Source organism: Maniola jurtina, chromosome 14, assembly GCF_905333055.1.
Source record: "Maniola jurtina chromosome 14, ilManJurt1.1, whole genome shotgun sequence".
Taxonomy (NCBI): Eukaryota; Metazoa; Arthropoda; class Insecta; order Lepidoptera; family Nymphalidae; genus Maniola; species Maniola jurtina.
In genome coordinates, this window is record NC_060042.1 from 8,359,482 (window position 1) to 8,377,082 (window position 17,601).

Sequence of the window (17,601 nt, forward strand, 5' to 3'; positions counted from 1 at the left end):
TACCACAACTTTGACGAAAAAGGAAAAGGACATACAATTTGTATAACCTGTTTTAAAAATGATATTTTTATTATTAATTTATGAAATAAAACAGTTTTACCTTAAAATCTGTTTATTTTTTTACAAGTAAATGAGATATCGCCACGTCATAAATGCACAAATCTATTTCTTCTTTTTGCTGGATGTTTTCTCTTCTGGGTTCCTTGGGTTTTGCCAGTTCAGAGGATTTCTGCGATACATGGGCCACGGTGGTAAGGTTAGGATAGCAGCCAGTATAAATCCAGCTCCCAAAATGTAAACAGACTGGGAAAACTGCTGCACGATGTAGCCCCAAATGAAACCAACGATGCTAAATAATGTGATAATAGCCCTATACAACTTTTCTGCTTTTGCTTGTCCGACGTAGTCAATGTGCGTTGGAATGGAGGTGAAGAAATCCATATTTAAATTGCGATAATTGAAAGTATTTTTCTTTCGGTAAATGAAAAATTGAGGATTTTCACCGATTTTTATTTGTAAATGAATGAAATGACAGACGTGGACGTCAGACAGCCTGTCATTATTAATTTGAAAGACACGTCAACTTGGCTTTACGGCTCTACGTTCTAGTCTTTTCGAGCCTAATACCAACATTATAAAAAGAAATCATAGAGTAGGTATGTGTTAGAAAATCAAAACACTAGTGTATTGCATCCGATTTGCTTACGACGAACAACAAAATCTTTCAAAACATATAAAAATATTCAAATAGTGCAGCTCATGTATCTTGACGCTGGAGGGCATCCGGAGGTAATTTCCATTTCAATATTTTATAACTTTTTCCTTGTATAGTGTGAAAAAAATTAATTCCAATATTCCATGAAGGAATATTCTTATTTAGCAACACTGATGTAGCATTTTGCTTTTTCCGTCAGTCGATTGTCAACAATCAGTACGATCAGACTCATTAGGTTAATTTTTAAAAGTAACTAATTTTGTTTTTTATAAAGTACAACAAATTTTAAATTATATTGTAAAATGACAACCTTCAAACAAGTTCCTCTAACATGTGGTGGCCATACTAGACCGGTAGTGCACTTGGACTTTAGTGACGTTACAAAGGATGGATACTTTTTGATTTCGGCCTGCAAAGGTAAGTTTAGTGATTATTCCTCACCGGGGTGCCCTCTCGCCTTGGCCTACATACAGGTGGAAGTCTCACAAGCGTATTCGGAAGTTATCGTTTGGTTTTCTGGTGACAGATGTTGGGTGCCAAGGAATATTCGAAAGGCCTTCACTTTTCTTATTTTAGTAAATCGCTCAGCTCGGTCAGTGTTACGGCAAAGGCTTTGATGACCTTCTCTTTGCGGACATGTAGGAAGTGCCTTGAAGTTCCGTTCGTGTTCCTCGCGCCTGTTTACCTTGGTGGACAGTTTATGCATTTGTCTTATTTCTGTAGGTACAATTTATTGTGAATGCTAAATTGTTCTAGGATCATGTTTGTTTCTTTCCTGTATATCTCGTTGACATTTCACTGACATAGTCTGGGTCACCTTGTGGTCCCTCAAGGTGTGAGAGTACTTGACATTAATGTTTACCTCATAGAATGTGAAGTAAACTTTGTTACTTTCATTGTGACTTACAAGGAAAACCTTTTAACATTTTTGTAACTGTGTAATTATAGTTTCATTGTCTTACCACACTTGTTTGCCTTCCTGCTTTATCGCTTACTAAACACAATTCATACAAGAGTACATCCATAGTAGAATTAGGAGAGAAACTTAACTAGATGACGCCTATGGCTTCCTCCAAATGAATTTAATTTTTTTTAAATCACGTGGGAACTCTGATTTTTGGGGATATAAAGTGCATCATAACTCTTTTAAACGCGAACTGATTTTTCTGTTTGGAATAGGTTCCTATTCCAAATTTCAGATTCAAGCTTATACCCTGAATTAACACATAGGCTATATTTTAGCCCATAAAAATCAAAGAGTTCCCATTGGATTTTTAAAAACCTCTAAATGCTAAGTCGCTACTTAGTATTATTATATCTTTAATATGTGTAATTATGTCTATTATTGTAGGCTCATATTCATATTGTAGGCTTCTGGGCTTGAGTCCAATAAAAAAATGCTCTTCAATAGCATAAGGAAATCACTGTTTTGTAAATTAAGGATTCATCATAAATTAAAACTAATTAACTCATAACATTAATACACAAGTAAATACACAGAAATAAAACCCATAGATTACAGTGTGTTGAATCAATGCTGATACATATTTGTTGTTCCCATTATTCATGATAACCTTGCCATGTAACCAATTGCCTTCACTATGTCAAAGTCACTGCATATACATAATGAATAACATTATCATGTTACTTGTATTGAAGACTATGTAAGTAAATGTGGATATATATAATAAGGATTTTGATAGTGGTGGTAATTTAGTATTAATGGTTGTAAAGATCTCTTACCCAAATGAACTCTCTTGAATGTACAATAAATCATAATATTTCAATTCAATTCACCTGTTTTAGCTATTGCTGGCACCCTAAATGTGTTTACTATTAACAAATGAAAACAGGTTATTAGAGTAGATAATCCCTTTGTAGCTTGAGTAAATATTGATTTATTGGCACTTATCTGTTTAATACTGAATATATTATACTTTCTTATCAGTCTTAATGGCTCAATTTAGTGCAAAACATTGTTTGGTAAAGATTTTGATAAACTGATTTAATTTTACTCATAGGTCATCTGGATTATTTTCTTGATCATCAAAATATCTATTGGTTAAGAACAATAAGTAAACTTTACATAATACGTCCAAAATAACAAAGGGAAAATATTTTCGCCATATTGTGATGTCTTAGCTAGAAATATATTTTGAATTTTTAATATAACTGTAATGGGTTTTGTACGACAAGACTAGAAATATATTGAATCAAAATATATTTCTATCTAAGATGGCACAACATGGTGGAAATGTTTTTTTGTTTTATTTTGGACTTTGTTAGTTTGGATGCATTATACCCTTTAAGCATGCAATCTGGTTTATCTTAAATCTGTATGTGAATAGTTATCCAAGCCTTTAGTGTTTTTTTGAAGTTTATAAAATCAGATCCTGAACTACTTTAATGTGTGAAAATTGTATAAGATGTCCAATCATGGAGTTGGACTATCTATATATTATGCAGATTTATGTACACATTGTCACTGTAGTTAACTTGAAAAATTATACACTAGTTTAATTAATATTATGTGAGAAAATAGGTTTTGAATTTTAATTCAACATTTTCTTGTGCAGATGGAAAACCCATGTTGCGACAAGGCGAGACAGGAGACTGGATTGGAACTTTTGAAGGTCACAAAGGTGCAGTCTGGGGCGTAGCTTTAACACAAAATGCAAACTTAGCTGCTAGTGGGGCAGCAGATTTCACAGGTATTGTTATTTGTATAATTGATGAAAATAATGTCTTTTTTTTGAGGAAAACTTTATTATTCTCACAGAAAAACAACTAATCGTAAGATGAAGGTGTAAAGGCAGATCAGAGTTTGATTATTTTTACTTTTTTGGAAAAATTGTGATAAAAAATCTTTCAAAGAAACTGTTCTCTTAAACTTGCCAATATGTTCTACACATAATATAACTAGTTATCTTCATTGTCCTACTGATAGGACAAATTAGTAGGTCTACAAGGAAATATCTAGTTAAAACCATGAGGTATCAGGTACTAGAAGCCAGTTTTTCAAAATTATTATTATCTTCTACTGAGTTCTCATCACTTTGTCTGATTTAAGTTGTGCTGATTCCAATTTTTTTAAAATTCATATACAAGTTAGCCCTTCACTGCAATCTCACCTGGTGGTAAGTGATGATGCAGTCTAAGATGGAAGCGGGCTAACCTGGAAGGGGTAATGGCAGTTTTCACAAAAGCCATACTCTTTTGGTTTCTACACGGCATCATATCAGAATGCTAAATAGCTTGAAGGCACGTCTTTACCGGTAGGGTGGTAACTAGCCACGGCCGAAGCCTCCTAACAACCAGTTACAAAAAAGTAACTTTTTTATTTTCAGCAAAATTATGGGATGCGCGATTTGGTGAAGTGGTACATACTTTCGACCATGAACACATAGTAAAGAGCGTCAACTTCAACTCTGATGACACGTTGCTGCTTACTGCTAGCAACGAGAAAATTATACGAGTTTTTGATTTAAACAAAACGGACGCGGGACGTGAGTGCTATATGAAATATACCAACAAATTAATTATTAATTTCTTTTAATTTAGTACTGCTATTGGTACAAAGTTACATATATACACAGAGCACACCTAGTATGCAAATATGCATCTCTATCTCATCTTTAAAAGAATTTCGAATGTTTTATAAAGGATAATGTTTTCAAAAAAGATTCAAGAAGAGCTTGCAACAAATTTTAAAAACTATTAACTTGCGGTCGAATATTTTTTTGTTAAACTACCATTTTTGGCAGAGTATTTTTTATTTATTAGACAACCGTTTGGTCAACCTGTCCCGGACTATACCTACCTACTTGTAAAAGTTTACTTGAATAAAAAAAATATTTCTATTCTAATAAATAAATATTGACAGCCATCGACAAATTCACCGCGCACACGAACAGCATACGCCACGCTGTGTTCCTGCACAACTCGCGCATCGTCAGCGTCAGCGACGACCTCACTATGCGCGTCTGGGATCGCTCCAGTGGGCAGGTGAGATCTAAATTATTTTAAATGCATATCAAAAACCGGCCAATTGGGAGTCAGACTCGCGCACCGAGGGTTCCGTACTCTAGTATTTTTCGACATTTTGCATGTTAAGGCTATCCTTGTCAACGATCCCCCGTCGATTTCCTACGTATGATATTATTGTTCTTATCTCTATCTGCCCTGGTTCGTGCATTCTCGGTTCCTAGATCGGTACATTTGTGATAACCAAATTTCAAATTGCTGTGATTGGCTGAATTTACCATGTTCTTGCTGCGACAGTGAGTTTGAGCCACTAGCGGAACAATGTTAGCCGGTCAGAAATGATTGCAATTAGTCAACCTGTTTGACGTCCGTGTTCTGTTTTCGATTACAAAAAAGAAAAAATTGTTGTTGCAATCATCAATTTTAGCAAATAGTGAAAGAGAGTCGGCCAATCAGAGGTCACAACTACCGTCACACTTTCTGTCACACTATGGCAGTAGGCATACCGAGTAATGAAAACAATTTTTCATTCTGTCTAGGTCGAAGTAGGGTTGCCACCTGGCTCTTTTTGATTTACAGGCTACCGCCATCAAAAATACGGGGTTTAGGTGGTTTAGATTTGAAGAAATTTGAAAATTTGAAGTATTTGAAGAAATAGGCGGTGGTTCTCTCTGAAATGCATGGAAAGCCTATTTAGATATTTCAGTTTATTTGTAAGTTTTGTATTTTTTCTCTGTATGTTGCCGTGTCTTGATTGGTGAACTGTGTTTGCAATGTGGTTTTAAATAAAAGATTTATTTATTTAAATAGCTTTTAAAAACTCTTAGTGTTGTAAAGCAAAATGTTATACATTTCATGCATACAATCTTTTCATTTCAACTTAAAATTACATTTAATTTGTAATTCCACCTTCACAGTATCAATACTATGGCCGTAGCCAGGAATCGATTGCGGGAGAGGTTTTATCAGGGGGAACTGAATCCTGTCATGAGGAAAAATGTTTCTCAACTTTATGGGCTAATTACCTGGTTAGTGGAATTTCGCCTTTCAATTTGACAGTGAGATAAAATACAACAATAAAAAAGCGCGAGCGCAGTGAGCGTAAGTGTTTTTGGTTCAATACAGAAAAAAATAAAGTGAAAGGGAAACGAGTGTAGCCATAGCAAGATTTTATTTTTAAAGCTTCCTATCCATACTAATAATACGAATACGACAGTATATCTATTTACCTATCTATTTGTTACCCTTTCACGGCCCATCTTCTATACCAAAATTTTGGTACTTACTATTCAGAGGTAACTTGCATCCCAGACATTTTTTTTTGGCGGCTTTTTAGCCCGGAAAATCCCCCACGGAATTTTTAAAAATCTAAATTCATGCAAACGAAATTGCGGGGTTTACACCAAGTAATAGAAATTCAAAGCGCGAGTGAAGTGAGCGCGAAATGTTTGATATATTTCCAAAAAAAAATTGGTAAGCAAATGCAAGAAATAGTGTAAGTATTATTTTAGGCTTAGGTTTTTGACAGCTTCCCAGGCGCAGTCGCCATTTCAAAATTTCTGGTCTGGTGGGAGGCTTCGGTCATGGCTAGTTATATGGTTAGTATGGCCCTAACGGTCAAGAAATTAGACTGCATCATCACTTACCACTAGAAAAGATTAAAGTCACGGGCTAACTTGTATAAAAAAAGGCTTACATCCTCAAACCAAGCCCCGCCGCCTTGACTACAACCATGATCAATATCGAGTGGGTTTCGGCTACGCATTGCCGCAAAAGGAAAATATTATTTCTACTGGACATAACGTCAGTGTTTGATTTCGCCAGCCAGCTCCTGCTGAATTTGTAAAAAACCGGCCAAGTGCGAGTCAGACCCACGCACCGAGGGTTCCGTATTCGGGTATTTTTTCCGACATTTTACTCGAGAAATCAAAAACTGTTATGCATTAAAAAAATATGCATAAAAATAAATAAAAATCTGTTTTAGAATGAACAGGTAAAGCCCTTTCATATGATAACCCACTTGATATATGTAGTTATCTTACTTTGAAAATTGAAAATACTAATATTTGTTCATGAACACATGACAGACGGATAGAAGGACAGATGGACAGATGGACAGACGGAAAGACTGACAGACTGACAGACAACGAAGTGATCCTATAAGAGTTCTTTTTTGCTTTTGAGTTACGGAACCCTAAAAATATTTAGTTTTATTTGCCCCGTATTTTATTTTCATAATTACAGGTTTCTGTATCCTGAAATACGGGGTAACCAGTAAAATACGGGGCCTCTGGCAACCCTATTCGGAAAACACTGTCACATTCAAGTTAATGTCAAATATTTTGTTTTCAATTACAGAAAGCTGCATCAATCATTATTACAATATTTTCTTTGTTGTGATTGGCTGAATTTTTGAGTTTCAGCCAATAAACAGACTGTTTGCCAATTAAACGTCATAACAATATAAATGCCAGAAAGTTTAACCAAATAAAACAAACTTAATGAGAACCTAGTGAGAATGCAAACGGCACACAATTTATAATACATATTATTATGTTAGTCGTATATAATAGATATTATAGTAGTCGTTCACTTTGGTAATAGTCAGATTGTCATCAGTAAAATTGATATTGGTTGATGTATCGTAAATTATTGTTTCGGTGACAAGTATTTTTATTATCTATTTATCTTTGAACAGAATGGAATAGAATGAAATGGAATTGAATACAATGATAAATTTTTATTCCTGTAAACTTTTAGGTAAACTTCAAAGTGTTTTTGGATGGTCAGAAAAATTTACCACTGGTTCGGAATGCCGTTCCTACGTTTTCTAGGGTTTCGTACCTCAAAATGAAAAACGGAACTCTTATAGGATCACTTTGTTGTCTATCTCTCTGTCTGTCGTGTGTGTCAAGAAAACCTCTAGGGTACTTCCCGTTGACTCAAAACCATGAAATTTGGCAGGTAACCTAACTGCGTAATTTTGGGTAGTTTTTTTAATCGATAAAGAAAGTTTGCGACATTGTTCAATAAAAAATTTGGATTCCAACTCCTCAATACTGATGTTGCAGGGGACCTGACTACTAAAGCTAATGGGATTTAAAAAGTGTCGATTATTAATTGATATTGAAGGTATCTATACCAAGTAAACACTTTGTCGTTGACCTCAACCCTGATGCTGTAAGAAATTGCATTCCTAAATCCTGGTGATCCCTCGGGATTTGAAAAGGATAATCCGTTTAAATATTCTTACGTGATACAGAAACAAGTTGCATCCCGGGGACGGGCTATTACGGAGAGGCAACTTTTGTTCTGGGAAATGAAAGGATCAGGATTTTTAAAAACCTAAATCCATGCGAGCGAAGCTGCGGGCATTAGCTAGTTGTAAATATATTTAGAAGCTACTATAAGATAATAGATAAGGTACTTATTTCCTTATATTTTTATTGTATGGCAGCGCGTGGTTTTAAATTATAAATTGCACGTCCTGTCCTTTTCTGTAATACATTTTTTTCTCAATATCTACCGCTTTATCTCATAGCAAGAGTCTGTAAGACATAATACAGTGAAAATAGGCAAAATATACAATTTTTGCAGTTTCCACGTCAGTACCTGTCGAATTTTTCTAACAGTGTAAGCAGCAGAGCTGAGTTTACTACCATCAAGTGTTGATATGTGGGTGTTCCATAGAAGCTTTGCATCTAACATTATACCGAGAAACACGGGGTTCTCCTTTATTTTCAACATATGATTATTTATCAATGAATTTATGTCATTTAAGGTCCTGGTATTGGGCAGTGTGAATTCAACACACTTAGATTTCTTTGCATTTGGAAGTAAATTGTTAGCAATAAATCAGAGAGTGACCTGTGATATGGCATTACATATAGTATACATTGTCAAAAATTATAATATTAAAGCTGTGCGTATTGCGTGAGGAATTGCGTATTGCGTGAGGAATAGGTGCAACTTGCAGGGTTTGATGCATGCGCTATTGCCAGCAAACATGAGACATATTTTTATCTACAGGCAACGTCTGAGTAGGTAACGCATACGTCTAACGCAAGTTGAAATGTACCAGTGTATTTAGTTAGACCTATTAACAAGTTTGGAGTCGGGTGCAGTCTAAATGTGGCCCGTGTGTTTAGACTGTCAGTTTCTGTCAGTTTCACGTGTCGTCCCCCGCACTTCACCACCCCGCTTGCACAAATCGAGACAGCACGAAATTTTCAAGATTTCTGGGTGTAATTTCTGGTTTTCGTAGTTCCCACATAATTATAACAATATAAAATATATAACGATAATTTTTTTACTACATAATATTCATTAAATTTTCTAGGTCTGTGGTTTTTCCAAATTTCATTAAATTGCTTCGTTGTCTAGAAAAACGAGCACAAAGTTGGGCCTTTTTTTAAAGAAAAATACAAATCTTTGAGCCCCTGTAATTTTAAAACTACATATTTTTAGAAAAATCTAAAACACCACAGACACAGATATTAGTTTCTAGACTATGTCTGCAAAATTTCATGGACTTTGGTTGCTTAATATTCAAATGAAATGGGAACTACGATTGTATGGAGTAAGTGACGGAGAGAGCTCTGTTAAATCAAAAAATACTATGCATAAAAATAAATAAAAATCAGTTTTAGAATGTACATGTTAAAGCCCTTTCATAATATGATAACCCCACTTGGTATGGTTATCTTACTTTGAAAATTGAAAATACTCATTACATAATATATTATTAGTTCATGAACACATTTTTATGTGATGTAACCACAAACTCACGGTTTTCGGACTTTTTCCTTTGTGCTATAAGACTATTTACCTGCCAAATTTCATGATTCTAAGTCATGACGCTAGTTTGCAAGTGTGGTCGTGTTTGTGGCCGCTATGTCGTCTGTTTTGACCACATCCGTTGAACGCGATTGCAGTCTGTGATATTGTACACCATATTAATTTTATTTCGTTAATTTATTTCAGGAAGTCCAAAAAGTCGAATTCCCAACGGTCCCAAATAGTTTAGAACTGTCCAGAGATGGAGCAGTATTGACTGTAGCCCATGGTAAGCAAAATGTGTTCATCTTTTACTGTAATATCCTAAAACTTTACGTAATTTTCACGTAGCTTGTAGACACTCACTTCTCGACAGTGTTTTTTCACTGATTGTGTCAGCGTGTGCCTGTTTATTTAAGCCTGATGTGTTCCAGTTTGCAAAGGCCTCCCTTTCAACCTTTCATTCATCCCTGTCTATTGAGAGTTGGAGTCTATTTATAGTTTCATAAATGCAACGTGCGACGCCTGAGTTCGCCTCGACGATTTTTTTCTGGCACTAGTGTGCTGCTGCCTTGCTATCACACTTCACACTAATATTATAAAGGCGAAAGTTTGTATGTGTGTGTGTGTGTGTGTGTGTGTATGTTTGTTACTCCTTCACGCAAAAACTACTGGGCGGATTTGGCTGAAATTCGGAATGAAGATAGATAATATCCTGGATTAGCACATAGGCTACTTTTTATCCCGGAAAACCAAAGAGTTCCCACGGGATTTCAAAAAACCTAAATCCACGCGGACGAAGTCGCGGGCGTCAGCTAGTAGTAAATAAAAAAACTTCTTTGCAAAGTGACCCTACTGTACTTGGATTTTTACTGTTTAATGATTTTACTATGATGATTCTTCAAAAAAATGTACTGCAGGTACAAACGTATCGTTCTACTCGTCGGACACGATGCGCAAGATGCGCGAGTTCCCCGTGCCCACCAAGTGCTACAGCGCGTCGCTGTCGCCCTCGCGCGCCTCCTTCGTGTGCGGCGGCGACGACCTCAAGGTCTACAAGTTCGACTACAACACCGGCACCGAGCTCGGTGAGAGACCGACGCTTTTGTTTTTATAATATAAATACTGAGCGAAAGAGCTGACGGGTCACCTGAAGTCAAGTGATTACCGCCGCCCATGAACACTTGCAGCACCAGAGGAACCGTCAATGCAGTTACTCTTACGCCTAAACTTTTATTTTCAAATGGATCCTACCTAAGGACCTGTTAAATTAAAAAAAAAAACACTTTTTGTTTGAAAAGTTGTTTCTAGTGCATCAAAAGGTGTACTTAGATAATTTTTTCGAAATTGTTACAACTTCTAATAACCAACGTTTTTATTCCTTAGTGCACTAAAGTACTACTAATAATAAAATATTGTTCTGTAAACATTTTTAACTACCTCACCATGAACTTTATACAAATTTTTAACCATCAACTAAAAAAGTGAAATTATAAAGGTTATTTTGTGTCCTTTCAGAATCGAATAAAGGTCACTTTGGGCCTGTGCACTGCGTCCGATGGTCGCCCGACGGCGAACTCTACGCAACCGGATCAGAAGACGGGACCGTGAGACTTTGGCAGGCGGTGCCAGGCCGCGTATATGGGCTGTGGCGACGCAGCAACGAACACCAGCCCATCGCCAACGGATTCAAGGAGGTGGCCGCTAACTGACCCGCTCGTGACCTACCCGTGAGTAGCTTACTAGCAGCAAATGGTGCTTTTAGTCTTTGGCAGGCAGTGCCAGACCGCATATATCGGCTGTAGCGACGCAGCGACGAGCACCAGGCCATCGCCAACGGCTTCAAGGAGGTGGCCGCCAACTGACCCGCTCGTGACCTACTCGTGAGTAGCTTACTAGCAGCAAATGGTGCTTTTAGTCTTTGGCAGGCGGTGTCAGACCGCATATATCGGCTGTAGCGACGCAGCGACGAGCACCAGCCCATCGCCAACGGCTTCAAGGAGGTGGCCGCCAACTGACCCGCTCGTGACCTACTCGTGAGTAGCTTACTAGCAGCAAATGGTGCTTTTAGTCTTTGGCAGGCGGTGTCAGACCGCATATATCGGCTGTAGCGACGCAGCGACGAGCACCAGCCCATCGCCAACGGCTTCAAGGAGGTGGCCGCCAACTGACCCGCTCGTGACCTACTCGTGAGTAGCTTACTAGCAGCAAATGGTGCTTTTAGTCTTTGGCAGGCGGTGTCAGACCGCATATATCGGCTGTAGCGACGCAGCGACGAGCACCAGCCCATCGCCAACGGCTTCAAGGAGGTGGCCGCCAACTGACCCGCTCGTGACCTACCCGTGAGTAGCTCAGTGGCGGCTAATGACGTCTTTAGTCTTTGGCATGTGGTGCAATGGGGGAAAAAAATTACGGGTTTACGCGTAGAGATTCCCACGTGAGTGGACAGTGTGCGTAACAAACTTCCGGCTGGTTGATCCTTCGAGCCGGATCTTAGGTAAATAGTTCGATGAGGTAGTCTAAGATGTAAACAGGCTAACTTAAGAGGGCTCTCTCCGTCACTCGTTTCATACAATCGTAGTTCCAATTTCATTTGAATATTAAGCAACCAAAGTCCATAAAATTTTGCAGACATATTCTAGAAACTAATATCTATGTCTGTGGTTTTCCAGATTTCTGTTAAAATATTCGGTTTCAAAGTTACGCGGTCTTTAAAATTTACATACAAATCTTTGAGCCCCTGTAATTTTAAAACTACATATTTTTAGAAAATTCTAAAACACCACAGACACAGATATTAGTTTCTAGAATATGTCTGCAAAATTTCATGGACTTTGGTTGCTTAATATTCAAATGAAATTGGAACTACGATTGTATGAAACGAGTGACGGAGAGAGCCCTGTTAAAAGGTGTATGATTGATACTTAAACGATCATACTCTCTAATAAAAAATACCTAATCAGTTGCTATGGAGCATCACAAAGACACTTGTTGAATCTTTAGTTAATAATAATTATTTTTTGTTGAATCTTTGCAGCTAAATCTATTCACCAAACCACACTGTATCCAAACTCACTACTGTGTATTTATAGTAACATTTCATTGTTTCAGAGTGATGAGGAGTAGATAATGTGCAATCAAAATCGATCGCTTGGTGGTGATACCACGAATCGTCGTGAAGATAGCAGTCACCAAGTCGTTTGATGCGTATACAACACGTTATGTGCGGACGAATAAATATCGAGACTTTTTACATTATATGTCCAGTGTTTGTGTTGTTTATTTTTTACTGAAACACTTTTTTTTATACTCAAAACGAAATAATAATAATTAAATGTAATGTATTTATTGTAAAAAGAAACTGAATAGACTTGATAATTTTATGGAACAAAATAAATTTGTAAATATGGATATGGATTTTAATTTAGCCTTTAAACTGTGGCCAACTATCGAAGGATAATTATATCATTAAAACTAGTAATGCCAATATGCCGGCAACGGACTGTTAATAGTGAAAGGTTACATTACCATACTTCAAAATGGTCTAATTAACTACTACTAGTACCTATTATGTACTTTTAGCATTCTTAGGTTCGTATTTCCTACTCTCGAGATCCTAGAAAAAACCGGCCAAGTGCGAGTCGGGCCTCGCTATTTTAGGGTTCCGTACATAATTATTATGTTCCCAACCAGGACGTTATCTTTTACTATGATTAAATCGAATGATAGATCAAATAAAACACGAATGACTGACTATTTGTGAGATTTTATTCATTAAAGTAACTTACGTACTTGTTAGTAAGAATAAAACTACTTAACTAAAATTAATTACTATGCCAATATTTTACAAAAATAATTTACAAACATAATACTAGGGACGTAAGTAGGCAGTGAATTGTTATTTATCGACAAAATCTACTTATGACAAAAATACATAGATTATTCTGCTTGTACGTAAAATGGTAACATTGGTAAAATTCGGCATTATAAAAATAAACTGAGTCTCCATAATAATTGAGACAGCAATATTGTTTTCTTAAACTATTTTGTATCTCCTTCAATTAAAGCTTAAGATGGCCATAAATGCGCAGTTTGTAAGTTTATTGTGCAAACCTGTATGAAAATGTTGATAATAATAAAATATTTAAGATTTTCGATGTTGATAATTTTTTTTAAATCTAGGTACTTTGACTTAGGCATACAACTGAATCTCCTTGTAACAATCAGTTTTTTAAATACTCTTTTTTTATATGTAAATAGTTTTAACGTTGTGGTTTTTTTTTTTTATTTATAACTAGGTAAGATAATAAATTTTTAATACTTAGGTAAGTATTGACCTAATATTTTTTATAGATTGTTTTAAATTAACTTTCGTAATAGTTAGCAGTATTTCTTCATATGTATATTTTAATGTTAAAAATTAATAAATAAGTATCATTTAAGACTCTAGTTCAACATTTTCTATTAGCACCGCTGACTTTAGCTACATACATTACATAAAGTCTACGATATCAACAAGTGTGGCGACGTGAAATGTTTATCTTCATCTAAAACCATACACATCACTTGGTCTGTAGGTACACTGACACATGGACACGATTATTATACCCTCCATTAACGCATGACCGTTTCTTCAATCAAGAGAGCCAAACCAATCAGTTATATTTAACATGCGTTTTCAATATTAAATCTATCTGTAATCTGGGGACAAGTTACTTAGCAACGCTGTTTTTTGTCAAGATCATGTCAAAATATATTGTAGCTATGGTGTTTTTGACAAATAACAACGTTCCTAAGTTACCGATCTATAGATTACAGATAGATTAAATATCAAAAACGGGCATAAGGCAAGTAGGATTCGTAATTCGCAAATACCTAAACAGAATCGATATCTTCGTAGCATTTCACATCACTATCATGCACAAAATACATGATACTATCCGTGACTTATTTTGATTCTGTAATGAGCTAGATTCTAGAAGCTGTTCTGACGTCAGCAGCATTACTTTGTTTCGCCTTATGCGACCGAATCTAGCACACACATATTGAAATGTGTGTAAAACTTTCTTTTTAATATGAATGTGCCAGATTGCGGTTCTTGCGGGTCGTTTGGTAAGGGGTATTGGTTTCTCGACTAAATTAATAGGTAGATACTACTCAATACCTAAGGTCGGACTACATCCGCTTCTTTAATTTGATGCTAGTATGCGCGCTTTGCAGTTTGTACGGACATGCAACAGTCTGCTGTCGCACATTTTGGAGTGCACGCTCAGCTCGGCCTAATAGGTTGTCTCTCTTGATGTACACGAATCAACGTGAATGGGCACTGAATTCTTTAGTCTATTTATCACTCAACACAAGTCTCCCTTGTTCACTTTTCTCCTCACTTCGCGATGAAGGGCGTAAGGTCGGGGAACTTAAAGTTGAGATTTTGTCGCCTCGGCGCGCGTTGTTGCGCGGGCGCAGCGCCGCACTGCGCGGTACATACGTCGTCGCGTAACACAGCCTCTCTCGGCCATTCGCGCCATAGCTGCGCGCAGTCTGTTATGCGGAGGGACGCGCATTGGGCCTGTGGATGGTAAAATATTAGTATTATTTAAATAATTTATTAAAAGGTCTTGGTTTGGCCAAAGAAGCAGAAAAGGAAGTATCGGGGCAAACTAATGGAACCAGGATTATAAAGACTAAACCCCGATTAGTGAGAATTAATGTCAGATTACAAACTTCTTCGGTGAAGGTAGAATAAAAGTAGGTATTATTAAATTATCTGGAGAATGATTCACGTAATTTAGCTAACAGACCCTAACGGATTCACAAGGATTTATCAATCGATGCACGACCTGTACATTTTTTGATGTCTTTTGACTTTTATCTTCTCTTACTTTACTCTTGACAGGAAAAAGTATGTGTTTCTATGCACTCACCCCTTCAACAGTGCAAATGCAGGAGGTGCAAGGCGACGGGAAGGCCGAGTCCCCGAGCGCCACATTACGTGCGGCGATGAGGCAGCCTTGCGTGGAGCTTTCGCGCCACGCTGACAGGTCGATCTTGGGCAGAGACGAGCATGGCACGCGGGGATTCCTGGAATACAACACACATAAATAAGGGAATACCACAATAATTTAGCTTAGCTTCCGGAAAAACAAATTTTTGCTAAACAAAATGATCCTTCGAACCGGATAAAATTTCGATAAAATTTTTGCTTTGACATCATCGGATATACTAATTTCTTACGTGTACCTTCTATTCATACATTATACTGTACGCATACTTTATGGACGAGAAATAATTTACGATCTATAAGGGAATTACCAAGTCCACAGGTAATCCAATCGGACTGCAAGTAAGTAAACCCTTTCGATAATGGTACGTCTGAGATAGTGCAGACGTTATAAATGGAGACGCATAGAGAATCAAAATTTTTAGACACTTTGAAAGATGTAGGTACCCGGATAATTGGTTCTAAATGAGTGAAAAATGAGATTAATTATTTTATTGATAAAAAGTGTAAAAAGTTTGTAAGTTTACAGGAAGTTGCTGGGCAGGTCGAAGGCGGCGCGCTGGATGTCGCTGGCCACGTCGAAGTTGTCACACATGATCTTGGACAGCGTCGTCTTGCGGATCTCCGCCAGCTGCTGCTCCGTGAAGCGCGCCGCTCGATTGTCGTTCTCGTACCTGGATACGGTGGAGGTAAAGTTTTAGCTTTGAAATGCACAGAAAAAATTAGACGAGACGTACAGGAATAGGACAAAACGTCGTTCTCGTACTTTTTTTGGATGGATACAGTGGAGGTAAAGTTTTAGCTTTAAAAGGCACAGAAAAGACTGAACAGATACAGGCACGGGCAGGAAATATCAATTTGAAATTCAGACGTCAGGAAATTTTAGAATTAGCAAAGTGTGCCAGCAATTTTGTTTACACCGAAAAAATTTCGTCTTAACCTTATTTTATAGAGCAAATCCCTAAAACAAAAGATATTGGCGATATCCATTCAGTTGTTGACCTGCCTTATCATCCAGGCAATGTTTGATGTGACATCAATGAGGATGCCTAACCTAACATTGTACCAACACGCCACCCGAGAACAGGAACGCCATCGTCAGGTATATCCTCTTGTTATACAACGGTGTAATTACCAGAAGCGGTCACATTTTCTGAGCTGTCGGAACTGTATGGCGATGATGCAGGCAAAGGTGGGCCCCACCAGCCCGCCCTGCAGTGGTCGCTCGCTCATACCTCCCGGGAACAGGTCAATGTCGTCCACTGTTGCGTATATCCTCTTAAACCTGTTACCACGACAAAAAAATATTTAATTTCAAAATTTAAGTAAAAAGGCCAGCCTACCGAATATCTTATAACGAATATGGCAGTAATTGACAGATTGAGAATTTTAATGACCAAAATAGCATTCTTCTAATTATCATGTTTTACCGATGATAATAATACCATCGTCGAATTTGATCTCTGTTCAAAATAATTTCGAATAAGGGTTTCGCTCATATGCCAAGCTCATGTACACTATTTTGGCTCATGTGACGCCTATTTGTTGCATAAGAAGCGCGAACATGAGGACATTATAAGGTATCCTCGACAATGTTTATAAAAGGTTTAAGGTCTACTTTTGAGTTGGTCGCGGAAAAAACCAGATCGATCCTTCTTTTGTCTTCAAATTCACTGATATTGTGCTGAACCAAGTGCTTCCACTTTCCCAACAAAAAGAATAAATACTATTAAACTACTAGGTATCAAATATATAAGCAAAATTATTAGGTACCTAGCAATAACTTCATCAGGTATCTCCCTAGCCAAGTCTTCGAAGGTAGTAGCTCTCTTCAGGTTGCAAAGTGCTCTGTAGTTGTTATAGCTGGGAACGCCGTGGTCTCTCGCTCTTTGTATGTTCAGGGCGACTAAGTCAATGCCTGAGAAGGGAATTTTGCGATCCTCGAACAGATGGTTGGTGACTTCACCAGTGATGAATTGATCGAGTGTTTCCATGGGGGTGGATGTGAGGCCTCGGATAAGTTCGTCTACCATTGGTGGATGCTGTAAATAAAAACCAGTGTTTAGGAAACTAAACAGACTATCAATTGCAACAATTTATGTCTTAATTTTTATCACCTAAACGG

At 37.2% G+C, this 17,601-nt stretch overlaps 3 protein-coding genes across 3 annotated transcripts in view; 1 reads left to right on the top strand and 2 right to left on the bottom strand.

Annotated features, from left to right (window-relative positions):
• Positions 1–94: 94 nt before the first annotated feature.
• Positions 95–552, bottom strand: LOC123872005 (signal peptidase complex subunit 1). The gene has a single exon (XM_045916110.1). The coding sequence runs from the start codon at positions 439–441 to the stop codon at positions 163–165; it is 279 nt and encodes a 92-aa protein (XP_045772066.1). The 5' UTR covers positions 442–552; the 3' UTR covers positions 95–162.
• Positions 553–891: 339 nt separating this feature from the next.
• Positions 892–12,886, top strand: LOC123872000 (serine-threonine kinase receptor-associated protein). The gene is made up of 8 exons (XM_045916105.1): positions 892–1,132; positions 3,292–3,426; positions 4,063–4,221; positions 4,599–4,720; positions 9,683–9,764; positions 10,396–10,563; positions 10,994–11,205; positions 12,587–12,886. The coding sequence occupies exons 1-7, from the start codon at positions 1,018–1,020 to the stop codon at positions 11,185–11,187; spliced, it is 975 nt and encodes a 324-aa protein (XP_045772061.1). The 5' UTR covers positions 892–1,017; the 3' UTR covers positions 11,188–11,205; positions 12,587–12,886.
• Positions 12,887–13,221: 335 nt separating this feature from the next.
• The window catches only part of LOC123871995 (peroxidasin homolog pxn-2), a 50,510-nt gene continuing 46,130 nt past the window's right edge, over positions 13,222–17,601 (bottom strand). The window contains exons 20-24 of the mRNA XM_045916093.1: positions 17,250–17,518; positions 16,612–16,761; positions 16,004–16,150; positions 15,400–15,556; positions 13,222–15,044 (exon numbers count right to left, since the gene is read on the bottom strand). Of these exons, the coding sequence (XP_045772049.1) occupies positions 14,859–15,044; positions 15,400–15,556; positions 16,004–16,150; positions 16,612–16,761; positions 17,250–17,518 (909 nt within the window). The 3' untranslated portion in view covers positions 13,222–14,858. The remainder of the gene's footprint in view (positions 15,045–15,399; positions 15,557–16,003; positions 16,151–16,611; positions 16,762–17,249; positions 17,519–17,601) is intronic.